At 40.1% G+C, this 26,437-nt stretch overlaps 1 protein-coding gene across 5 annotated transcripts in view; it reads right to left on the bottom strand.

Moving 5' to 3' along the window:
* SLC7A2 (solute carrier family 7 member 2) overlaps positions 1-26,437 on the bottom strand; it is a 73,560-nt gene that overhangs the window by 7,396 nt on the left and 39,727 nt on the right. For 4 of the 5 annotated variants that reach the window (XM_009454867.5, XM_009454868.5, XM_009454869.5 and 1 more), the window contains 9 exons: positions 19,653-20,050; positions 18,762-18,917; positions 14,541-14,706; positions 12,951-13,084; positions 11,402-11,624; positions 8,746-8,885; positions 4,721-4,823; positions 2,586-2,791; positions 1,014-1,180 (listed from right to left, as the gene is read on the bottom strand). In XM_009454867.5, the coding sequence (XP_009453142.1) occupies positions 1,014-1,180; positions 2,586-2,791; positions 4,721-4,823; positions 8,746-8,885; positions 11,402-11,624; positions 12,951-13,084; positions 14,541-14,706; positions 18,762-18,917; positions 19,653-20,028 (1,671 nt within the window). In that variant the 5' untranslated portion in view covers positions 20,029-20,050. Of the gene's footprint in view, positions 1-1,013; positions 1,181-2,585; positions 2,792-4,720; positions 4,824-8,362; positions 8,500-8,745; positions 8,886-11,401; positions 11,625-12,950; positions 13,085-14,540; positions 14,707-18,761; positions 18,918-19,652; positions 20,051-26,437 lie in introns of all 5 variants that reach the window. The other variant, XM_016959136.4, reaches the window with a different exon arrangement.

Genomic DNA, 26,437 nt, shown 5'->3' with positions numbered 1-26,437 from the left:
TTTTTAGAGACAGTGTCTCACTCTGTCACCCAAGCTAGAGTGCAATGATACTATGATAGCTCACTGCAGCCTTGAACTCCTGGGTTCCAGTGATCCTCCCACTTCAGCCTCCTGACTAGCTAGGACTACAGGAATGAGCCACTACACGCAGCTAATTTGTTTGTTTGTTTTGTAGAGATGGGGTCTTGCTGTGTTGCCCAGGCTACACTTGAACTCCTGGCCTCAAGCAATCCTCCTGCCTTGGCCTTTCAAAGTGCTGGGATTACAGGTGTGAGGCACCACACCCAGCCCAACAGGAAAGGCTTTTGGTAGGAACAAAGTTCTCATGAGAAGGCAGTGAATTTCTAAAAACAAAATACTCACCCTACTTTTTTGATATTATAGCTTCTTTAACATGAAATTTGTTTACTATCATATATAATAATATTGTGATAGGAACATACCCAAGTTTTTAAAAGGCAGTAAGAGGACTAATGTAGAAGGAATTCTGTACAAAAAGGAACATATTGAAGGATTCTGACACTCTCATTCACTGGCTAACCACATTAGAAGTTGTTGAGGCAGGTGGATCACCTGAGGTCAGGAGTTTGAGACTGGCCTGGCCAATGCAGCAAAACCCTGTCACCACAAAAATACAAAAATAAGCAGGGCACGGTGGCTCACACATATAATCCCAGAACTTTTAGAGGCAGAGGTGGGTGGATTATTTGAGGTCAGGAGTTCGAGACTATCCTGGCTAACATGGTAAAATCCCATGTCTTCTAAAAATACAAACATTAGCTGAGTGTGGTGGCGTGCACCTGTAATCCAGCTACTGGGGAGTCTGAGGCAGGAGAAGTGCTTGAACCCGGGAGGCAAAAGTTGCAGTGAGCCAAGATCGCTCCATTGCACTCCAGCCTGAGTGACAAAGAGAGAGATTCCATCTCCAAAAAAAAAAAAAAAAAACTCACCAAAGTAATTATACAGAGAAAATGAATACAGTATTTTGGGTCTCTAATCCTCATTACACATACCATGAAGGCTACTTTTTGCTGATTCTGGGGCTGCCTCCAGATGGTGAGAACGATGGCAACGCAGAGAACAAGAAACAGCGCGAGGAGAGCGAGGCTCCAGGCCTCCAGCCTGGTGATGGCGTGAACTCCGTAAGTGGTCAAGACACTCAGGCCCAACACGAGGAAAGCTGCAGGGGGATGTGTAGATAACACAGTCAGCACACTGTGCTCCACCCAGATTGCTTGGTGCAAAACAGCATATTCTGATAAAACGTTGCCTTCTGTACACATCTACTTGGCTAAATACAAAGAGTCTTCGCCTTGCCCTTGCTTCTTTTTCATTGAGGAGACAGATGTCCAGTTGCATGGATTTAAGAACCATTGCTTATTTACTCATTACTCTCCCTTCCTTAGAAGCCAACCGCCCCTCCTAGTGTTACTGACTTGCATTATCTGCCCGCGTGCCATCTGTGTCCTCATTGGTTACTTTCAGACTAGAATGCTGTCAGGGGTGGATACTTCCCTTTTTTCAAATGGGAAATGGCACATCTGGTTATTTTAAGCTGTCGTAAACACGGACTGTGATATGATTTGGCTGTGTCCCCACCCAAATCTCATCTTGAATTGTGGCTCCCATAATTTCCACGTGTTATGGGAGGAACCCAGTGCAAGATAATTGAACAGTATGCGGTCTCCCCCACACTGTTCTCATGGCAGTGAATAAGTCTAGCGAGATCTGATGTTTTCTAAGGAGAAACCCCTTTTGCTTGGTTATCATTCTCTTGCCTGCTGCCACGTAAGATGTGCCTTTCGCCTTCCACCATGATTGTGAGGCCTCCCTAACCACGTGGAACTGTAAGCCCATTAAACCTTTTTCTTTATAATTTACCCAGTCTTGGGTATGTCTTTACTAGCAGTGTGAGAACAGAGTACTACAGACTGCTAATGTGCAAAAATAATATATCATCTGCATCTTTTCTCCTTGTTTTGGAGAATGGCACCACCACCCCATCTCTGACCATCAAGTCTGCTCTAGGGGCACCTCCTATTTGCTCTGAGAAGCCTGTGCTTCCCTACTTGCCACCAATTATCCTGTCCTGTAAAGCCCAGTGAGAGTACCGACCGTCTCTCTTGGCATCCCAGGTGCCCAGTGGAGTGCCTGACACACTGGCAATGTTCAATAAATGTCATTGAAAATATGAATGATTACGTAACTGTGGGTAAACAAACAAGGATTTTCTATATTATTGGACAATTCCATCAGGTTCCAATCAGGTTATTGGCAGGGGTATGTGGCCTGATGCTTTCACCCAGAGGGCATCCTAACCTCTAATGAATGTGCCAGTTTGTATTTCTGTCACTCTCGTCTTGAAGTATTCCTTCCTCTTTTGTTCAATTATCAAGATACAATAACTTTATACAGGTAATATAAAGATGATCTCAACCACTGGTGATGCTTTAGGTGAAAATTTCAGGGTGGTTGCTAATATATTCTAGGGCAATGTTAGGCCCTCTTTTCTCTTTCACATCATGCCAGCTCTACTCACACACATCTTCTGGGTCTGTACAATGTAAGCAGAGAAGAAGACTTACCCAGGAATCCTACCAGAAAGCTCACGAGAGAAGCTGACTGCTGTGTCGGCAGAAGGGTGGGGCAGAAGACGGTCCACACACTGAAGCCCTGTCTCTGCAGCATGGTGACCTGGGACTCACTCTTCGAGGTTACCCTGGGAGACGATCCCAGACCATCTTTCTCGGGAGAACATTTGGGCTGGTCGTAAGATAAGCCAGGCTGGTACCTATTTCCAAACAAACATCTATGTCTTTATTCTCAAATAGACATTTGGCCCAAGTGAAACCAGCACCTAAAACCTTAAGTAAGACAACATACAGAGTGACAGTGTGTAGAGTAAATCAACACTTATGACTCCAGTCCCAGAGCATGCTGAGCCAGGCCACAAACCTTTTCGATAAAACATCTGCAGCAGAATACCCCAATTTCCCCCAGTAGTCACCGAATCAGAGTCATATATTAGATGGCACAAGAAAGTGAAATTGTAAAGTAAGGCAATCACGAAAAAAGAATGATTACTCTGAAATTACCTATGTCCAAAGGAAATGCGGTTCATGAAAACGGCACAGAAACTCTGGGTAAATTTCAGCTATAAAATAATGCAGTCACCAGTTTGGCATTCAAAGGCCTCATCACAATCTGTCTTTCTGGCCTCATCCTTCCCTACCGATTCTTCTAGCTAAACCCAGACAAGCTCATCTGACCATCCTGCCACCTCTACACCCACTGCATGCCATTTTCCTTTATTATTTTATCCTCCTCCTGTATAGCTTATATCAAGACATCAGCCGTGATATGGTTTGGCTGTGTCCCTACACAAATCTCACCTTGAATTGTAGTTCCCATAATCCCCACGTGCCGTGGAAGGGACCCAGTGGGAGCTAATTTCATCATGGAGTGGTTACCCTCACGCTGTTCTCATGACAGCAAGTGAGTTCTCATGAGATCTGATGGTTTTTCTTCTTTCGTTTTCTTATGTTTTTCTTTGAGACGGAGTTTCGCTCTTGTTGCCCAGGCTGGAGTGCAGTGGCGTGATCTCAGCTCACTGCAACCTCTGCCTCCTGGGTTCAAGTGATTCTCCTGCCTCAGCCTCCTGAGTAGCTAGGACAACAGGTGCCCACCACCACGCCCCAAGGGGCTTTTCCCCCTTTTGCTCAGCACTTCTCCTTCCTGCCATCATGTGAAGAAGGACATGTTTGCTTCCCCCTCCACCATGATTTTAAGTTTCCAGAGGCCTCTCCAGCCCTGTGGAACTGTGAGTCAATTAAACTTCTTTCCTTTATAAATTACCCAGTCTTGGGTATGTCTTTATTAGCAGCACGAGAATGGACTAATACAAGCCTGCTTCTCCTCCTAGTGTCTGCCCCAGGCTTTTCAGTGCAGCCTCTTCTCCTTCTTGGCAGCCTTTACTTATCTTTGAAAATAATATTTTCCCTCCATATAAAGAAATAGGCTCACTGAGAAAAAATACATGAAAGTATACAGGAGAAATTCAAAACCAGCCATAATACCATCAGCCAGTGTTAATCACTGTTAGCACTTTGGTACAATTTCATCCAGGCATATAATGTCTATATCGGCATATATGATTTCTTCAAGAAAATTTATTATTTAAATAAGTTCAGACACTATATATACTATAGTTTTATATCCTGAAATGGATATATTTCTCCATAAAATTAATACCATTTTATTTGCTGTAGAAGAGTTCAGTGAATAAATGTAGCCTCATTTATTTAACCATTCCTCTAGTGATATTCAGGTTAGTTTCATTTTTTCAGTATTGTAAATTACCTTTTCCAAAAACATCCTTTACATACATCTGTGTGTGCCTCTGATTAAACCTTTAGCACAAAAATTTTAACAGTTGAATCAATGGAACAAAAAGCATAGCATTTTTAAGTGTCGTTAGACATTATGAGAAATTGCCTTTCATGTAGATCAGGCCAACCTATCACTCATGGTCAACTTGCATTTGATTCTTTGCTAAAGACCAGATACGCTTCTTCCACTTTTCATTGCTATTTTGTTAGATGTGACCTCTCACCCTGGTGAGACTGCTGGCTCCCTGGAAGCCAGGAGAGTGAGGGCTCATTTTCTCACTCCCAGAGTCCCTCATGCATGGTACACCCTGTAGAACCACCAGGTGACTCACCTGAGGATGAGAACACAGGCTGCCACCAGAGAGTAGGCCATGAGTGTGCCAATGGACATCATGTCCACAAGCGCCTTCAGGTCAAACAGAAAGGCCATCAAAGCTAGGGGGAGAAGAAAAGAACGGTGAAGTAAACGGCCCAGGAGGAAATTCCATACAGTTATTAACGTTCAAGTCAGGGACATCTGACTGCCACTTCGTTTTAGTACCAAGCATAAGTCAACCAGAGTGTAGAAAATATATCTCTCACAGTTAATAAGATGTTCTTTAGGTCATATAAACTGCTGATAGGACTTCAAAAACCCTCAGCTCTCTGGCAACTATCCAAGACACATTCTACTTGGATTACATAAAAAATATTTGGCCTGACAAAGAGTGAAAACATTACATGACAGAACACTGTCTTTGATATTTCAGAAGAAAAACACTGCTAGGAAATACTGGCTAGCTCCTTTTTTAAAACCACAAAAAAACATTCAAACAGAAGGTGCTTTCATTATAGATATTATATAACCACTTTAGTTTCCATATGCACTGAGTTATATCATAGACAACTCAATTCTTTTTTTCTTTTTTGAGACAGGGCTCACTTTGTCACCCAGGGTGGAGTGCAGTGGTGCGATCTCGGCTTACTGCAATCTCCACCTCCCTGGTCCAAGCGATTGTCATATCTCAGCCTGCAGAGTAGCTGGGACTACAGGCGTGCGCCACCACACCTGGCTAATTTTTGTATTTTTCGTAGAGGCAGGGTTTCACCATGTTGGTCAGGCTGGTCTCGAACTGGCCTCAAGTGATCCACTGGCCTCGGCCTCCCAAGATGCTGGGATTACAGGTGTGAGTCACAGTGCCCGGCCTGACTCAGAATTATTTTAGTAATTCTGATAAAATAAAGTAAAATAACTTTCAATTAAATTATGTTTCTGAAACAGGCTAAATTCTACTACGATTAAAGCCATGCATTCCAGGTAGACTTACTAGATCTGAGAGATCAATTTCTGGTCCTGCATATCAAATCCCAAAATACTAAGAGACAAAACATACTTTAAACAGTTAAATAGCTTAACTTCCACTAAGCAACTGTTTTCTCCACTGCAACATCAAAATAGTGACAATATTAACTTGAATTTAGCATATAGTTTTCCGTGTCATAGTAAGTAAACAACATCACATTCCATTTATATGATGTTTCAGATCCCTCTACAAGATTTAAATCTCTGTGATCTCATTTTACCTTTGAGTCAATGATCCTATGAGATGGGAAATCATTTATGTTTAGGCATGTAAAATGGCTGGATTTGACAATTTTTGACCCCAAACTCAGCAATTGTGAGTGGTTTTTCTAACAGAATTATCCCCATCTTAGAGACAGGCTAACTTAGCAAGGCCACGACTACCCGTCGGGGCAGAGTTCCCCTTATCCAACAGCCCCATGTTCCTTCTACAAGATCACAGTGTTTCTTTTAACACACTGCATGCTTCACTTTGAAAATTCTTTGCTGGGCACAGAGGTTCACACCTGTCATCCCTGCAGTTTGGGAGGCGGGGCCGGGCAGATCACCTGAGGTCAGGAGGTTGAGACCAGCTTGGCCAACATGGTGAAACCCCATCTCTACTAAAAATACAAAAATCAGCTGGGCGTGGTGGCACGTGACTGTAATCAGAGCTACTCAGGAGGCTGAGGCAGGAGAATTGCTTGAACTCGGGAGGCGGAAGTTGCAACGAGCCAAGATCGTGCCACTACACTCCAGCCTGGGTGACAGAGTGACACCCTATCTCAAAAAAAAAATTCTTCATTGCTCATATACGTCAGATTATTACAATTTTGGTATGCTTAAAAATCACAGAGAGCCAAATAAGGTAGCCAAGAGAGAAGAAAATGATAAGTTGTCCACACAAGCACTCTGATCTAAGTTAAGAACAAGCAAAGTAAGGTATGGGAGTACAAAATCACAAAAATATTTTAGAGCATTTTAAAAAGTGGTCTATTATAATTATCTTCTTTTAATTATTAATTTTAATATCTTAACATGCCACCAAATTAAATTCTTCCTGAATAGAGAAAGATAAGCTTTTAAAAATTCTGCATCATTACTGGCAAGTATTTTACCGGAAAGAGAAAATTTTTCATGAGTTAAATAAAACGTATGACTCTTTGTCAAAAAATATTTATAAACTACCTTTAATATCATGTGTTGTTTAAAAATAAAATGGGCTTCACATCATCTGGGCAAACCTTCATTTTAGGGGGGCAGAAATCTAAGCCTGAGAAAATAAGTGACTTGACCTTCTAACATAGTTTAAGAAAGGGCCAGATTTATAAGAAAATGTTTACAAAGTGAAAGTGTTTAAACAAATACATTCTGACCCTGAAAAAAATTCCATTTTACACAGAATGAAGCACTAGCTTTTTCTAACCTAATTTCCTAACAATTCAGAGCCTCAACGAAATTGTCATTTTGGTTTGAATTTATAGTGCTAAGATTGTTCATTATTTTAGGTATAAAGCTTGCTAAAGTCTTTCTTTTGCTTCCTGTAACAGTACCTTTAAGGCCATTGTCTGGATCTAGAATCTCACTGAAATTTTCTGCATGAGATAAGGATCTGGCCAAAGGTATTTTACGTGGATATTAAGATGCGCCAAAAGACGCAATCTGGATTTTCTGAACATAATTTAAGAACCAAAACTGTTGAAAGGAAAAATAGATTCCTGATGGAGTTGGAGAGGACATGTATGTTCGTAACTGTTAGTTGGCTGCGATGGCCCTGGAAGCAAGGATGCCCACCATACTGAGGACAGCGATCACAAGGGCCAAGCATAAATCATCTTGAATATTTCTTTTTTTTTTTTTTTTTTTTTTTTGAGACGGAGTCTCTCTCTGTCGCCCAGGCTGGAGTTCAGCGGCACGATCTCGGCTCACTGCAAGCTCCGCCTCCCGGGTTCACGCCATTATCCTGCCTCAGCCTCCCGAGTAGCTGGGACTACAGGCGCCCGCTACCACGCCCGGCTAATTTTTTGTATTTTTAGTAGAGACGGGGTTTCACCGTGTTAGCCAGGATGGTCTCGATCTCCTGACCTCGTGATCCGCCCGCCTCGGCCTCCCAAAGTGCTGGGATTACAGGCGTGAGCCACCGCGCCCGGCCATCTTGAATATTTCTTATTAACAATGGGTAAAGCTTAATTAGCATTTAAAAAAATCCTATGGTCCCTTAGCAATATTCGACGTATATCCTAGACCACAAAATTGAATCATTATTTTAAAATTAATATTTCAAAAATTAAGCAAGAATTCCTTAATCAAAAGTTTATGTATCAATAATATAATTTTGTGTGCTAGTTCATCAGAAAAGCAATTCATAATATTTAGTGAAGAGCTATTATAACCCTTTGTACATTTGTTAGAGCCCAAAAGATTAAAATAACAGTAAAAAAAAATCCCAAAGGGTCAATTAAGAATGAACTTCATTATACCACCGCCACCACAATTTTCACATGTTAATCCCAATGCTTGTATACTAATTTTTATCAGTGATTTTGTTTTTTTTAACTTACATGCACAGCATGCAGACCCTCTTTATAAGTCCATGCATGCGAATTAAATGTTCCAGTCTAATGCTCAAGAAACCTAAGTTTGTAAAGCTTACCAGAAATGACCCCTGCAGTCAACGTGGCAGCAACTGGTGACTGCCTCTTACTCACTCTGGCAAGAAATCTAAACAGTAAGCCATCCCGGGCCATGGCAAACAGAATTCGGGGTAAAGGAAACATAGAGCCCAGAAGACTAGAACAGAAAAATTCAAAATCCACACATGAGTTATTTTAAGGATTATTCTAGACAGGTATAGACAGGTAAAGACTGGACACACGAAAATGCAGAACCAAAAAATTCAAAATAGGAAACATTCACAAAAAAGTGACTGAACTTCTTGTAAATCAAAAAAGAAAACCACCTAGCTTTGTATTTTTAATGCAGAGTCCTTGATGAAAAAGATCCCCCGTTTCTTAAGAAAAGTCAACTCTCTCTCACCTGCCACTGCACCCGATGATAAAGTAGCAATTATTGGTGTCTTCGTTTTGGAATTGATTTGAGCTAGACATTTGAAAAGCAACCCATCCTCCGCCATAGCATAGATTACACGAGGCATTGGGAAAATGGATCCAAGAAGACTGAATAAAAAGCAAACACATGCAGTATGGCAAACATTCATGCAAGATTACATCCCCGATCGGAAATAAAATAATTGTATAATATTCAGCATGACAGTTGTAATTATGAAGTCATATTATTTATATTAATAATTATATCATTATTTTTTAAATGCACTATGATAGGGCATTTAAAAAATTTGCTAATATTTACTATTGTGCTATTCATTATTCTGTTACAGATAAGTACGCAGCAAAATTATCAGACTAAAAACAATATTGCAAGTAATTTGTGTGTACCCACAATTATTACCAAATTAAAACTAAATAATTAAGACTTAACCAAACCAATATTATTAAGACATTTTTAGCAGCAACAACTTGGAAAATAAAATTACTAATTTGATATGTAATTAAAGAAAAGACTAAGTAATTTTATTTCATAAGCAATAGTTGCAACCTTTATTCAATAATGATATATTTTTTTGCATTTATTGTACCAGTATTTTTTCTCATACACCCTGATCTTGGATCAAGTTAGTAATAATCCCCAGCATCATAAGATAATCAAGGTAGAAAAAGGGAAAGAAGATCAATTTACGTAAATGTAGTATACAGAGGTGGCCACAATGAAAAGCTAGCAGCCGAAGTTTAGTAAGACAGTTTTTGCTTGAGATGTTCGGAAGTACTTTTGTTTACTAGCTGCACCATTTCACACATTACTTAGTTGTGAAAAATAACCATGTAAGAGAAAACAAAAAAAGTATTTTATTTAATAATCCTTCTTATTTATTTATTTTATTTGCGACAGGGACTCACTCTGTCACCCAGGCTGGAGTGCAGTAGTACGATCATAGCTCACTGTGCCCTCAAACTCCTGGGCTCAAGTGATCCTCCCACCTCAGTCTCTCAAGTAACTGGGACTGGGACTAAAGGCGCATGCTACCATGCTCAGCTAATTTCTTGAATTTTTTGTGGAGACCGAGCCTTGCTATGTTGCCCAGGCTGGTCTTGAACTCTTTGCCATAAGTGATCCTCCCGCCTCGGTGTCCCAAAGTGCTGGGACTACAAGAGTGAACCACTGTGCCTGACCCTTCTTTATCTTTAATAAGGCTCTGTTGAGCTTGGCCATAGATGAATCTTTGTCCATCCCTTCTAAGGCCATGGTGGCATGGTATCTTCACAGTTCAGACTTTTGAAATTACTTGAAGCTATTCAAAATAAACCTCAAGGCCGGGTGTGGTGGCTCATGCCTGTAATCCCAACACTTTGGGAGGCTGAGGTGGGAGAATAGCTTGAGCCCAGGAGTTCAAGACCAGCCTGGGGAACTTAGCGAGACCTCCTCTCTACAGAAAATAAAAAATTAACCAGGTATGGTGTTACGTGCCTGTATCCTAGCTACTCAGGAGGCTGAGCTGGGGAGATCACTTGAACCCAGGAGTTCGAGCTTCAGTGAACTATGATCATGCTCTGCACTTCAGCCTGCTTGACAGAGCAAGACCCTGTCTCAAATAAATAAACCTCAACACTAGCAGATGGCTGAGAAACCAAGAGTGTCTAATTGCTACTCAATATTGTCTTAACTAGAAAATAAAAGGGAGTTTGAAGGGGAAAAATAAAAGCTAGGCTGGTGAATTACACTAAAAGACTTCTTTTTCTAGTTTCAGACTTTCAGAACCTTATTTTCAGTTAAAAAATTACTAATCTGGCAAAAAGATTAATTTTCTCTTTGCAAGACTCTTCTACCATGTGGCATGATAAAAAACTAGAACGAAATATCTGACTCATAATCATACGTTAATTGAAATAAGGGTAGCTGAGGAAACCTGGGAAATGAGTTCTAAAGTATTCAAACAAGCAGCTACTGAAAATCTGAAAACTTGGGATTCAATGACCCTTTTCTCTTCACATATTTATATGAATTTCCACCATTTATTTAAGAATGATAATTTCTATTTCTAGACCAACTTCACTCTGATTGGTGCTAAGAAGAAAAAGTCTTCATGTTTCACAATAAAAAGCACATTATATTTTTAAAAGACAGAGCATAAGTGTCCACTCCCACAGGCTCAGTATTACTTGAACAGCGTGTAGCAAATGCAAGGTCTGTACATACATTCTCAGATGTCTGAAGAACTACAAGTATCACCAAAGCCAATAGAGAAACATTTTAGGACAAGAATCCTGAAGTTTCATAATGCCTATATACATGACTATGTGCCACAAATATATTTGTGTGTGTGTGTGTGTGTGTGTGTGTGTGTGTGTTTGTGTCTGTGTGTATCAATGCCATATATGTTTCTACTGAAGCGTGGCCCATCACTATCTTAAAAAACTGACTCTGAACTAATAGCAGGGGAGTTTACCCTTTAAGATTTTTATATGGAAATTCTGAGCAAGCTAATCAATAAATACAAAGTTGCATAATATTTTGTTTCTATTAGGATACTTTTTAAACAGACAAAAGCAAATTTTTAGACACTGACTACTTTGTAGAATCCCAAACAGCCCCTGCCCCCAAAGGCGATGCAATGTACCTTGTTGACAAGGCGCAGAGAGAACCAGCTGCGACGACATACTTGGCAGGACCCCATCCCACATATTCAAACGCTACAGGAAGGGGGCTTTTTTCATCGAGGAGGTAGTACGGCATCATAAGTGTTAAAGCTGCAGAGACCCCAAAATAGGCCATAAAGCAAACAAGCAAAGACGTCACAATTCCAATGGGAATAGCTTTCTGGGGATTCCGAACTTCTTCACCTAAGGAAATATAAACAAAAGATGTGTATGCTTAATAAAACATCAACAGGTAAAGAAATTAAATTGTGCGAAATTCTTCCTCTTCTCCAGGGTAATTCTCCTCTGCTTTTGTCCCTTTTCTTATCTTGGTCCATCTATTTTATTTCATTTTATTTTACTTATTTTTGAGACAGAGTCTTGCTCTGTTGCCCAGGCTGGAGTGCAGTGGCGTGATCTTGACTCACTGCAACCTCGTGCCTCCCAGGTTCAAGCAATTCTCCTGCCTCAGCCTCCCAAGTAGCTGGGACCACAGGTGTGCGCCACCACACCTGGCTAATTTTTGTATTTTAGTAGAGATGGTTTGCACCATGTTGGCCAGTCTAGTCTCTAATTCCTGGCCTCAAGTGATCCACGCTCCTCAATGTCCCAAAGATTGGGATTACAGGCGTGAGCCACTGTGCCCAGCTGATCCATCTGTTTTACATGAAATTTCCTCTATTCTTGAAGGTACTTTCTTATTACGTAAAAATCCGATTCCCAGAGGGAGAAGAGGAGAAGTCATGCCAGTCAGTTTCCTATCCCCAGGAAAGAAAAAAACCAACCAACCAACCAAAACCCATAACATAGCAGCACTACTAAGTGTTCAGCGATAGAATAGCAGTCTTAATCTATTTGGAAAATGATTCATCTACAGAGATTAAATGACTGCTGTGCCATTCGGTAGGCCCTTAAGTATCAAGGCTTCAGATGAAGTTATTTCACCTATTTGTACAAAGTTCTAATTTCAATTTAAAAAACAGTATACTTTGTACACTAATGAGATTGAATACTCAAAATGTGGTCAATTGTATGGCCATACCATGACATAAAAATAGAGGAGGCATTTAGAGAGTGACTCCGGCATGATTATGATGTTGTATAAGATAACATAGAAAGAATTGACACAATATTTTTTCTCCCACTAACAAAGAGACCATTTAAGAACATGATCATCATGTATGGCCCATGTGACAGCACTTCTGGACTTAAGGTTAGGGATGGTAATAATGACTCACATTTATAAAGTAATCAACAGCTTGCAAAGTATTTTTCATATGCATTATTTTAGGTAATCTTCCTACTATTTGAAGAGCAGGAATTGCTCTCCCAAACTTACCAACTGGAAACCAAGGGCAGAGAGTTGCATTCTTTCTTTTTATCATTGGCAGCACGTGTCACAGCTGGGCCTGGAACTAGTGCCCTTCTTACCCGAAATCCCTCTCTCTTTCCTGGACCCTCTGCTACCACACACGGGTACTCGTGCACAAGGAACACTCCTTCTACACTGAGCCAAGACACTGCTCTTACCAGTTGTTGCAATGCAGTCAAATCCCACAAAGGCATAAAAGCAAGTTGCAGCACCAGCCAACGTTCCCGTAAAGCCATAAGGCATAAAGCCACCAGCCCCATAGATACTTGTTCCGTTTTCAGAAGGTGGCTCTCTAAGAAAGAGAACAAACACATTGGAAAGTCACTTTGACAGAAAACTCTCCTTCTGGTGACTTGTCTCAGACTATATCCTTGGAAGGTGGTTGTGTTTATTAGCTCTTTGAAGATGATATACGTAAAACTAAAACCTTACTCTCTCACCCTGTGCTACAGAATGTGGTGGTGCCACTAACAGTGACCCTCCTGTGTCACTGACACCCAATTACAGGCTGATTGATATCACATGTAGAAGCCCTAGACCTGCTCCAGCTGAACCCACAGCCAGGGAGGATTTTGAGAGCAGAGATTCCACATATGAGCCATGCTCTGGGACAAAGACCAGAAACCTCTTCTTCTCATGGATGCTTATTCTTAGGAGAATTCATTCTTCAATTCATAAAGCATCGAGTAAGGTAGAGTATATGTCTCTAACATTCCCTAAGAAGACATTTAAAAACATGAAACAAAACTTCCTAGTCTTGATTGATAATAATGAAATTGAATATTTTATTATATGTTAAAAACTATGTAAGTTTATAGGATACCAATTTTTTCCCTTACTGGAATGACTAAACAACCTCTGTCAAGGAAAACATACAGGTGTACCCCATTCCATGCAATAGATATTTGTGTAATCTTAATGTCTGCTTGTGCAACTAACAACATTCTCCAAAAAACAAGGTCTGAAGATTACTAAAGCATTAAGAGAATACAATAAAACTGAATGGTGGTCCTGAAGGAAGAACTAAAGGATGCAGGACTCAAAAATACTCATTGTTATTTAGTGGTGGCAAACTGCTTGGGGGAAAAGATCAAGTTTTTCCAGTGGTTAGGATCTTCCCTTGCTCTTTCCCTAAACCCGGAGCAGAGCTTGAGGCTGGAAACCAGCAGCTGCATGGGTTCACACAGTTGCTCCAAAAGGAGCATACCTATACCTTTAAGTTTGAAGGGAATCTGGGAAGAGGGGTCTTGGAATGGAACAGCCTCTCAGAAGGGTCTCAGAAGCAAGAAATTTGAGAACCATTGCTCTAGAAGAAAACCCACATATGCCTTCTGGTATGGTTTGGCTGTGTCCCCACCCAATCTCATCTTGGATTGTGGCTCCCACAGTTCCCATGTGTTGTGGCAGGGACCCAGTGGGAGGTGGTTGAATCATGGGGGCAGGTCTTTCCCGTGCTGTTCTTGTGATTGTGAGTGGGTCTCACAAGAGCTGATGGTTTTATAAGGGAAAGTTTCCCTGCACAAGTTCTCTCCTCTTGTCTGCCGCCATGTGAGACATGCCTTTCACCTTCCGCCATGATTGTGAGGCTTCCCCAGCCATGTGGAACTGTGAGTCCATTAAATCTCTTTTTCCTTATAAATTACCCAGTCTTGGGTATGTCTTTTTTAGCAGAGTAAAAATGAACTAATACACCCACTTAAAATATTTTCTTAAACAAGAAGGAGAAAAAAAAACCTCAAATATTTTACCTGGCACTTGCTGATATATTTTTGAGAAACTCTTCACTGATCTTCCAGTTTGCCACATTTCCTTTCACAAACCCAGCAACCATCACAAACAGAAGGACGAGAATATTAACAGCTGTGAAGACTTTATTCACCCAAGCAGACTCTTTTACTCCAAAAGACAAAAGACCTATGGAAAAAGGGCATTTCAATTTTTATTTAGCTTTAGGAAAGGCAATAGCATTTTGAGGCAAATACACGGCTTTAGGATATTATTTCACCAGCATTCATGTCTTTAATTTCCATCTATCTACCTCTACTGCTAGTTCTTACTCATTAGTTAATTACCTAATTCTGAAATGTCTTCTGAATGCAACCAACTCAATTTTGGAGGCAGGTCATGCTCATAGAAGACACCACATTTTCTAAGAAACATAAATCTAGTAACTTTGGCCATCTTTGCCAATGATAGGCAAAGTAACATCTAATTTCAAGGTAAATGGTTGCAAACTATTTTTTCTTTTTCTGAGACAGAGTCTCACTCTGTTTCCCTGGCAGAAGTGCAGTGGTATGATCTCGGCTCACTGCACCCTCTGCCACCTGTGCTCAAACAATTCTCTCACCTCAGCCACCTGAGTAGCTGGGACTACAGGTGTGTGCCACCATGTCTGGCTAATTTTTGTATTTTTTGTAGGGTTGGGGTTTCGCCATGCTGGCCAGGCTAGTCTAGAACTCCAGACCTCAAGTGATCTGCCTGCCTCAGCCTCCCAAAGTGCTGGAATTACAGGCACTTAAGCCACAATGCCTGGCCCAGTTGCGAACTTTTTAAAAGTAAACGCTAAAACATTTGTCTGCTATGCACACAAAATACATAAACATAGATAATTCTTCAATTGTGCCAAAAAAGTACTTTGTTAAACCTATTCTCATTTTAATAGCTGTATATTCTGATTGCAAAAGTGATCAATTTCTATTCAAGTACTTTGAAGACACAGAAAAAAATATAAAAAGATCAACCGTGCTTTTCCCTCCCAAATTTTGTAAACACACACACACACACACACACACACTATTTTGTGCCAGTAAATATATAATCTCATTTTTTAACAGCTGCATAATCTTCGACTATATTGAGGTACTACACTTTAATTCATCCCTTATTTATAGACAATTAGATCACTCTTTGTTTGTTACAATTATAAATAGCACTGACATAATAATTCTTTTATAAATATCTTTCTACACTTTCCATTTACTTCTTTACAATAATTTTCTGCAAAGTAATACTGCATCAAAGATATGGACTGTTGGTTCCTATTATCAAAATATTCTCTGGAAAGTTTGGCTCATTTTAAAGTATCTATTTTTTCTATTAGGATATTCTATTCATATTGATTATAGATTTGGCTGTGTCCCCACCCAAATCTCATCTTGAATTGTAACTCCCATAATCCCCATGTATCATGGGAGGGACCCAGTGGGAGGTAACTGAATCATGGGGGCAGGTTTTCTGTGCTGTTCTCATGATACTGAATACACCTCATGAGATCTGATGGTTTTATAAAGGGCAGTTCCCCTGCCCATGCTCTCTTGCCTGACACCCCGTGAGATGTTCTTTCCCTACTCCGTCACCTTCCACCATGACTGTGAGGCCTCCCCAACCATGTGGAACTGTGAGTCCATTAAACCTCTTTTTCTTCATAAATTACCAAGTCTTGGGTATTTCTTCATAGCAGTATGAAAATGGACTAATACATTGATTTATAAAATCTATGTATATATTAATGCCATAAGCTCTCTACCTGCCATGTACAGCAGATTATGTACATGTAGAAAAGTTATCAGACTGAAAAATAAATTTTCCCTTTTTAGTTTCTACCTTAAAACAAATCTCTTAAACATTAACCCAAAACACCTACTTTGTTTCCTTCCAGTATTTTTCTAATTATATTTATCATACGTATATCTTTAACCCATCTGGTATAAGATTTGAATTACGGACCTAAGAAAGTTTTATCTTTTACCATTGAGCAAATGATTGCTGTGAAAAGATGATGCCACAGATTTAGTTGTTTGTTCCCCATATCTATACCACCCACCATCAAAAAAGCAAATTTTTCCAAGCAGAGATGAAAGAACTTGAATTTTATTTCTACCTGTGTAATTCCTAGAATCATATATTAACCATATAAAGGAAAGCTGTATGGTCAACACAATTCCTGACTCTGTAATTGTAAGTTAGGTTAGGAACCACTGCTATATACCTCAGAGAATAACAAAGCCACCTTTATATTTCATGTAAGTTTCCCAACAGCATATACGCACTGTCTACTCTGAGGCCTCATCTCCCACCGGAAGATTAGACACCAATGAATATCTCATCTAAGCAGAGCATACACTTCCCGTGTATCTTTAGTAAAACAACGGCTTCACGTAAAAAGACATTTGGTGTTACGATATGAATAGGGATTTACATAGGAGGTTTTGATCTTCAGAGATTCTAAGAACGAAGTTAAAACATAAGCTTCACCTATAATTAAGGGAAAGATATGATGGTGAATGAACACAGGACAAATGAGCCAAGACCTGAGTCTTGCTGTGGAATTAAACTATGTTCTAATTGTGTCACAGCTACATGCTCTTCGTCATTTACAGATTAAAGTTGAATATTTTAAGTTCATTAAAATGATCCCTAAATAAAATACGATGTAAATAATTTAACGCTAGACTGGTTTCTATTTCTAAGCTAGATTGCTTAGAAACCAAAACAAAAATCAATTCTTTGTTGAAAAACAATTGGTGCAACTTCTCTTGACATTAGACTCAAAATGCAAAACATTTTAGATCTACGCACTTTGTTCATGTTCTTATCCCTATCCGTATATAAAACATTTGATTAATGACTCACTTTTTAAAGGGTAAAGCTATTTTTAAAATTATATAATTTTCGAGTAAACATTTCAAAAGAGAAAGATATTTCTGTCTCACTCTTCTAACAAGGGAGAAAACAGAGATAAGGTTGGACAAGAAAGCATGAGGCAGACTGCCCAGGGTAAAGCAAGGAAGAAGTAGGAACAGACATGGTTTTTACTCTTAGGGCAATCCTTGATGGGCATAAGCAGGACTGCAGGTAAGAAGGAGACTCAAAAGAGAAAACGTGGCCAGGCATGGTGGCTCATGCCTGTAATCCCAGCACTTTGGGAGGCTGAGGCGGGGGGATAACTTGAGGTCAGGAGTTTGAGACCAGCCTGGCCAACATAGTGAAACCCCGTCTCTATTAAAAATACAAAAATCAGCCAGGCGCGGTGGCGGGCACCTGTAGTCCCAGCTACTAAGGAGGCTGAGGCAGAAGAATCGCTTGCACCCGGGAGGCAGAGGTTGCAGTACCACTGTACTCCAGCCTGGGCGACAGAGTCAGACTCCATCTCAAAAAAAAAAAAAAAGAAAAGAAAATGTTCAAATAGTTAAAACAAATATAAGGAGACAGAGCAGGGATTAGCTATGCCTATGAAATAAAATCAGCCACCACGTGAGTGCTTACTAGGAACCAAACAAGAAGGCTGTAGGAGGCAGACACTGATGCCCTCATTTTATGTACGAGTGAGGGAAAGATTATATAAATTGTTCTATGTTCTAAAGCAGAGTGAGTGGCACAGCAGGATTGAAATGTGGTTATTAGAATTCCTGTGCCTCCTAAAACCACTATGCTACAATACTGACAAAAACTGGAAAATCCTAGTACTAAGTATGTTTGCCTATATAATGTCAACATTACAAAATGACAGGTGATTAGAACTTGCTTCCTTTACAACCAAAGGCCTACATTATATAGATGAAGGCATGTCAGAAAAACAGAAATTCTTCTAGAAATTGCAAATATCCCTAGTTGTATCTAGCAAGATGAAATAATGCCAAGAAATTACACATTCTTCCTTACTGAAACCACCGCTATTCCTGCAAACCTGCAATTAACGATTTAAAAAATCAATGTCCTCATCCTATTATTTAGTGTGTACCAGGTGCCATTTACTCAGAAGTGCTATTTTTACCATTGCACACAATTTAGACTTAGGTTAAAATGTGATTCCAGCCAGTGATAAACCCCACAGATGTCTAACAGTAACATAAATGTGTAAATATACTGATCTCATCTTGGGAACTCAGGCCCCAAATTCAGAAGTAACCTATTTTCCTGAGACAAATAGTGTGGCTCATTCTGCAAAGACTCATAACTGGTTTTCTTACCTGCTAGAAGTAATATAAGGCACACAGCAAAAAAATCGGGATATTCTGCAAGACCGGTGTAATTCATTCTGAAGTATGTCCTCAAAAACTGACCAATCTGTTTGCTAAGAAGTTCATCAAAGGTGCCACTCCAGGCTCTTGCAACACTTGATGTACCTTCCCAAAACAGAACAGAGAATACGAAGTCACTGGGGGCAAATTAACGTAGCATCATTTGCTACTCTATTATAGGATAAGCATGAGTTCACAAAAGATTGAAAATTTTAATCACATATACAGTATCTGGATATTTATAATCATACAGTAGTCATCAAACGTTCAAATCCATAACTGTGGAATCAGGTAACTTTATTTGCAATAAAGAATTATAACTTAAAAAGTTTGCAAGCCCACTAAAAGGCATAGTCAGAGATGAAGCAAAAATCACAGAATTTTGTGGCCGGGTGCCGTGGCTCAAACCTGCAATCCCAGCACTTTGGGAGGCCGAGGTGAGTGGATCACCTGAGGTCAGGAGTTCGAGACGAGCTTGGTCAACATGGTGAAACCCCGTCTTTACTAAAAATGCAAAAAATTAGCCGGGCATGGTGGCAGGTGCCTGTAATCCCAGCTACTCAGGAGGCTGAAGCAGGAGAATCGCTTGAAGCCAGGAGGTGGAGGTTGCAGTGAGCTGAGATCACGCCACTGCACTTCAGCCTGGGCGACAGAGTGAGACTGTCTTAAAAAAAACCCCACAGAATGTTGTAATTAGAAGGAGACATTTTCGAGATGACAAAAATGAGACACACAGACATCAAGTGATGTACCCAACACCTACAACTGAACCTAAGGGCTGTGACTCAGGGCTGCGATTTCTTCCATTCCACACAAGTTAGACTTCTTTTTGAAACATACCTATCACATACGATAAAATGAGATTCCAGCCAGTGATGAAGGCCCACAGCTCTCCGACAGTCACGTAGGTGTACAAATACGCAGACCCCGTCTTGGGAACACGGGCCCCAAATTCGGCATAGCAGAGGCCAGCCATCACTGAAGCCAGGGCAGCAATGAGGAAGGACACCACGATGCTGGGGCCCGAGTCTGCCTTGGCCACCTCCCCAGCGAGGACATAAACCCCGGCACCAAGGGTGCTTCCAACGCCCAGGGCAATGAGGTCCATGGTGGATAAGCAGCGGCATAATTTGGTGTCTTCTAGATTGTCCAGGGTCACGATTTTTCTCCGGATCAGACATCGGGCAAAGGTCAGCGCGGCTCTGCAAGGAATCATTCTGACGTCTGACGAAGGCGACCTGAGCAGAAGGGAGGAGGTTAGAAGCTGATCTGGAATTGTCATCCCTCCCTTTGGTAACCTAGCTTCCAGGCACAATTAGAGTATGTGTGTGTGTGTGTGTGTGTTTGTGTGTGTGTGTGTGTGTGTGTGTGTGTGTGTGTGTGTTTCACTTGTTAGAAGAGATGCAGTGACCCAGAGCAGTCAGAAGGAAGGTTTAATAACCAGAGCCTCGAATTTCCTGTAGTTCAATTTCCTGTAGCATACATGTCCCTTTATAAGAGACTGCAATAAATGGCTTATGTGGCAAACAAAGGAATATAGCAGCCTTGGGTGATTAAAAAGATTTGCCATTCTTGTTTGCATGTTATAATTTTGTGTTTTTGTTTTTGTTTGGAGACAGGATCTCACTCTGTCGCCCAGGCTGGAGGGCAGTGGCACAATCTTGGCTCACTGCAGCCTCAACCTCCTGGGCTCAAACAATCCTCCCACCTCAGCCTCCGGAGTAGCTCAACCTCGGGGTTACAGGTGTCAGCCACTATGTCCAAGCTAAAAATTTCCTAAGGATATGTTGATAGAAATATATTTCAAGAGATGGCTAATTTCATTCTCGCTACAAGGAAGGGAGTGAATTGCCTCATCTTTCAGGTTCTGTCTCTCTTTACTTCAACCATCCATTTAACTCAGGTTCTTTTTTTTTTTTTTTGAGACAGGGTCTCACTCTGTCACCCAGGCTGCAGCACAGTGGCGTGATCATAGCTCACTGAAGCCTCAACTTCCTGGGCTCAATCAATCCTCTCTCCTTAGTCTACTGAGTAGCTGGGACCACAGGCATGTGCCACCACGCTCGGGTAACTTCTTTATTTTTCGTAGAGACAGGGTCTCACTATGTTGCCCATGCTGGTCTTGAATTCATGGGCTCATGCAGTCCTACCTCCTTGGCCTCCCAAAGTGCTGGGATTACACGCATGAACCACCATGCCTGGCCTAGATTTTTCAGGCCTTACTAAATACCAGGAATTGTGCTGGGAATATATGTAGAATGATCTCTTACATAGATGGGGTCTCTAGCCTTACAGGACTTAGCTATCATCTAAAAGCACGTAAAAACTTAATCATTACGTATTCTACAGCTTTATCAAGCATGTGTGAGCTTCTCTGTTTTCATTTTAAACAATGAATGTGAAGCAGATGTGAACTTTTTAGAATTTTTAAAAAATCACCTCTCAAAGCCTGCTGAAATCCAAAACTGCTATTCGACTATGCTTTAAGTATGAATTTGTACTAAAATACACATGCTTATTATATTTGAGATTTCTAGATAAATAAGTCCAAAGTCCATGCCAAATATTATTCTATGTTCTTTTAAAAATGGAATGAATAAAGTAGACAAAAAGTCACACTCCCCACCTCCTGCAAGCCTAAACAATCTAACACTGAAAAAAAATCAGGTTATAAAACAAGGTGTGAATATTAGTTAAGAAAAAATACATAGGCATATATTACAGTAAAAAGACTTAAAGCAAAACATATCAAAATATCAACAGTAATTATATTTAGATGGTGGGTTCTTCTCTGTATTTCATATGTTATATTGCTAATACCTATTTCTAATTTGTCTCCAATGAATATGTACAACTTATATGCAAAAGAAATATCAAAAATGAAAGAGCTGTACATGGGATTGTCTACCAAAAAATATAAGTCAACAGATGAGGAAATAACTGAGGAACATTATACACACATCAATATAAATATAAATACAAGCTTCCAATAGTGAAAGCAGGTAAGTCAAAGAATATGAAGAAAAGCTTAAGGAGAAATAAAAAATAGGGGACACGTTCCTTGATGATAAAAACAAACTTTCACACATCTTCAGTATCTTCTGTGCCAACCTGACAGAGTGCCAAAGCATGGCACTTCACAAATGCTTATGGGAAAATCTGCAAAGACGTTGACATCTCCAGTTTTGCCCATATTCAGGTTTTCAACGTCAAAACCTATCAATGCTTCCATAAATCAAATGTGTATCAATTTCTACCACTGGCTAACCCTTAAATAGCCCTTTCTCATATATCTAGAAGATAAGTGTTCTGCTTAAAAAGAATTGAGAAGCAAAAAGTTATATAAAAACCAACTGAGGGGGCCAGGAGGGATGGGAAAGGTAGTTACTAAATGCTGAGCTTCTGTAATATTTAAGCATTTTTATACAGAGATGTACAAAGATCAAGGATTAGGAACCACTGCCAACTGAAAAGTGCTCAGAAACAAAGACCCACTGAAGTTCATTAACGATTTAAGATCACTTGAAAATGAGACATGTCATATACAACTCCGGGAACACAACTGATAAACATACCCATTTGTCATTTAACCAAATAAAACATGCCCATGGTGGAGTACTTAATTAACCTTGACTTTTATGAGAAAAAGACATAAATTCTACGACTATTGCATATTTAAAGAGAAAGGATCTGGAAGGAAGCAAGGAAAACAAAGGACAGATTCGGCAGCTAATAGGATTGTGGGTAAACTTTCTTAAATCCTTTTTTCCTGGTACTGCGATTATGATGTTATTTGTGAAATTTCTAAAGAAAAAACAGCATAAAAATAAAAGAATAAGCAAGTCGACCAATAAACAAACCTCCTGTGAAAACGTTAAAACAGTAAAAGCTTTTATTATTAAGTTACCCAAAATGAATAAATTAGTGATGGTCATCTCTTCAATACAAAATTTAATTTAATTCACTCCAGATTACACAGGAAGCAGGACTGCTTATAGAAATGCACAGCTTTAATCACATAAGATATGATTTCTACTGCTTCTGTCCTATTTTTTTTTTCTTTTTTGGAGGGGTTGGGGGGAGGTCTGTGTAGGCAAATTACTTCTTTCCCATTAAAGATGAAAAGTATTTTATGTGTAGTCAGGTTCTCCATGTTACTCTGGGGAAAAAAGACAAAGATCCCATTTGTCAAGCATTCATTTGCTTTTGAGTAATTAGAAAAACATACGTCAGAAACTTCTCAGAACTGGCAGGTTACTCGATGTCCTTTGCAAACAATCTCAAGTACGCACAGCCTGGTAAAATACGGATTGCAAAAGCCACAATGCAGAACTAATTTTGTAGGACTATGATGAGATGGGAGAAAAGTAAGGAAAAAACATATTGGGTCAATTTAATGAGTCATTTTTAAACAAACATTTATTGAGTCCTAGCAGGTGTATCATGCAGTGCTTAGCAGATGAAGAAAGTCAATCTCGTACTTTTGTAAAATATGCTTTTGTCGAGACACACTGATATATGAAAGGAGTGTGGCAACAAGAGAATGAGAAAAAATTTTGTGTCTAATATTAGTGATATAATTTGATATGTACATATTTTTGAAGTTTTTATAACTTTAACATTTTTAAAAAGATAAGCTCCCTATATGAAATGGTTATGACCATCTTACTCTCATTTTTACAGGGGACTTAATGCCCAAGAAAAACATCCCTCCTACTTATACAACAAATACAAATGCAGAGATAAAATGCAGGGGTTTTGGAGGTGATTCCATTAATCTGGAGGGAATAGACTTTGTTTTTCCAGGAGCAGATGATCTGCACCATTGTAACCATTGTCAGTTATTGCTACTGTGACCAAGGACTCATATTTAATATGAAACCTACATGCATGTAGTATAAGAACAATGATGCAGATTTTGGGAAGTGGCCCATACAAAACTCACACCCATGTCCTTGGCCTTAGAATATAAGGCTCTGATCAACATCCTTATGAGGTCACAAGTGATTCTGACAATACCAGAAACAGATATCTTTCTTCAATAAGCAATTATTTTATTAATTGCTGAGACAGTGGCGTCTCTTGAGGAAGATAAATATGTGCATATTAGCTTAGATCCGAAAATAGAATTAGCGAAGGGAGGGCTGGAAGGAACTAGCAATATGCTGTGCTGCAGAAAAGTCTCTGAATGATTTTCATGAGCCTAATGATACATGTGGGATCTTTCTTAGCCCCACCCCCATTCTGCCCCAAACTTAAGTATAACCATTTCTACGCACCTTATTCCTTCATAAGGCCCTATTAATTCTTGCCAAAAGGCTAAATTCCCTCCTCAGCAACTTGGAATTACCTCCTTCTAAAACTTCTTCAGCCCAGGACATCAACTTGACAGTATAGAATTTTAGGTCTAGTAAATCCCTAACCCTGATGACATTAACGGAGCAAACTTCCTTTCAACGATCCCAGGAAATCTTTCCAAATCTGCTAATCATAGTCACAAGTTGATCCTGGATTTTCACTTTAGTTCAAAAGTTTGATGTTGCATTGAGTCACTTAGAAATGAATCTTTCCCTTCCTCCCCTAAGTAAAGGTTGACATTTCAAACTTAATCTTCTATATCAGTATCCCAGGCCCTGAAAATAAATCTTACAGGAGAAACTAGCTGTCGCAAACCGGTAGGGCAGGTGTTCCAATAAACCCTTGACAAATTAGTTTGTCTGAGTTATAACCAATTGTTTCTATCTTCATTCCAGTTGCTAGTTTCGTGGTGAGACATCTGCTCTTTGTGTTTTGGGACTGATGGAAAAAAAAGTAATTAAATCATATAGATAAGTAGGGATCTTTACCATATTGTTTTTGCCCTAGATGTTTTTTATTTTGCAATGTCCAAACCCAACGTTTCTACAATGTTAAAGTTCCAAGATAAAATTTCAAATTATAACGTGGGTTAAATAATTTAGTAAAGAGGAAAAAGATATAGCCATAATACCATGGATTTATTGACTTTTATTCTTTCTTTTTGCTAAGTTTTGAGAGATTAATTTCTTTACAAATTCATCAAAAGTATAATGTAGGATAAAAGACTATCACAAGTGGTAACTGTTCAGCCTTGATTAGCAAAAACAGAAACCACAAACCTTTGCATTCAGTACTTAAGCCTGAATCTTTCTGGAAAAACACAGAACACTCTTCCATATTCACTTCACTTTTACTGGGTCCAAAACTTATCTTTTCTCCAAATCAAGTCTTCTGAATAATTTCTTCCTCCAGAGTTTTCTCCAGAGAAGTTCGTGCAAGTGTAGACATAGGTAAAAACAAAAAACACAACTGAGGCCACTACAAAGTTACAAGCACTGTAGTAATACCATTGATATTTTCTCCCCTTTTATACCAAATCAGTACTGCCAGGAAGTTAGACTAAAAACATATTATTTCAAATTTTCTGATATAGAATCCAGACACAGGCAAGCATTTTTCCCAAAGACATTCAACAAATAAAGGGCTGATAGAGAATTCTGGGAAGTCTGTAAAGACAGCTGGTGCTTCCAAACATGTGACTCCATTTCACTTTAGTGAAGGCAACATCACAGTGGGAATAAGGCATACCTAGTTAGCTCAAAGAGATGCAGAAAAAAAAATTAAATGAAGCATCCAACTTTTGTGTTTAGGCTTGGGGAACAGAAGAAGCAAAAATTGAAATGAAGAAAGCAAAGCCCTCAGCACCTTGGTAACCGGAGTCCCTGCCCAGTCAGCACACTGCGTTCCCAACCAGAGCTTGGTGGCAGGCTTGGGCACCAGGCAGATGCCCATGCCCATAGGTCTCCAGCAATCTTTGGCTAGTATGTCACTCTGACTGCCAGTGGGTACAACCTGTTCCCTCTCCCCAAGCTGCTAGGACCTGTCACCTTATATGTGCCTTTGCAAACATGAGGAATGGCCCCTTCCAGAATTTTTTACCTTCCCTGGGATCCCGCCACTGCCTCCTGCCCTCCCCACAGCACTGTCTTCATACCCCGAAGCCACGGATCACTGGACCAGAGAGACATCTGACTCAGGGTTAAATAGTCAAAGGCTGGGAATGCTCAGTTAGATGTTCTTGAAGCCCTTACGAACAAAATGATTAGTTCGGTCAAATGGTCTAGTGCAGGCTGAAGTCACACACACTGGGGACCAGCTTGACAAGGTGCAGAAACCCACAGGCTGGCAGTAGAAGCCACACAGGGTGGGCTGGGCACGGGGGCTCATGCCTGTAATCCCAGCACTTTGGGAGGCTTGAGGAGCACTTGAGGTCAGGAGTTTTGAGACCAGCCTGACCAACATGGTGAAACCCCATCTCTACTAAAAATACAAAAATTAGCCAGGCATGGTGTTACGTGCCTGTAATCCCAGCTACTCGGGAGGCTAAGGCAGGAGAATTGCTTGAACTCAGGAGGCAGAGGTTGCGGTGAGCCGAGATCGTGCCACTGCACTCCAGCCTGGGCAACAGAGCGAGACTCCATCTGAAAATAACTAAATAAATAAAAGAAGCCATACCGTGATCATTCAGAGGAGGACAGAGTTGTGAAAGGCAGCTGCCCCAGCAGGGAGGCAGGGCAAGAGGAGCCTGGGGAGCTTTTCTGTCCCCC

Source organism: Pan troglodytes, chromosome 7 (assembly GCF_028858775.2).
Source record: "Pan troglodytes isolate AG18354 chromosome 7, NHGRI_mPanTro3-v2.0_pri, whole genome shotgun sequence".
Lineage (NCBI taxonomy): Eukaryota > Metazoa > Chordata > Mammalia > Primates > Hominidae > Pan > Pan troglodytes.
This window is presented reverse-complemented; position numbering and strand designations above follow the sequence as displayed.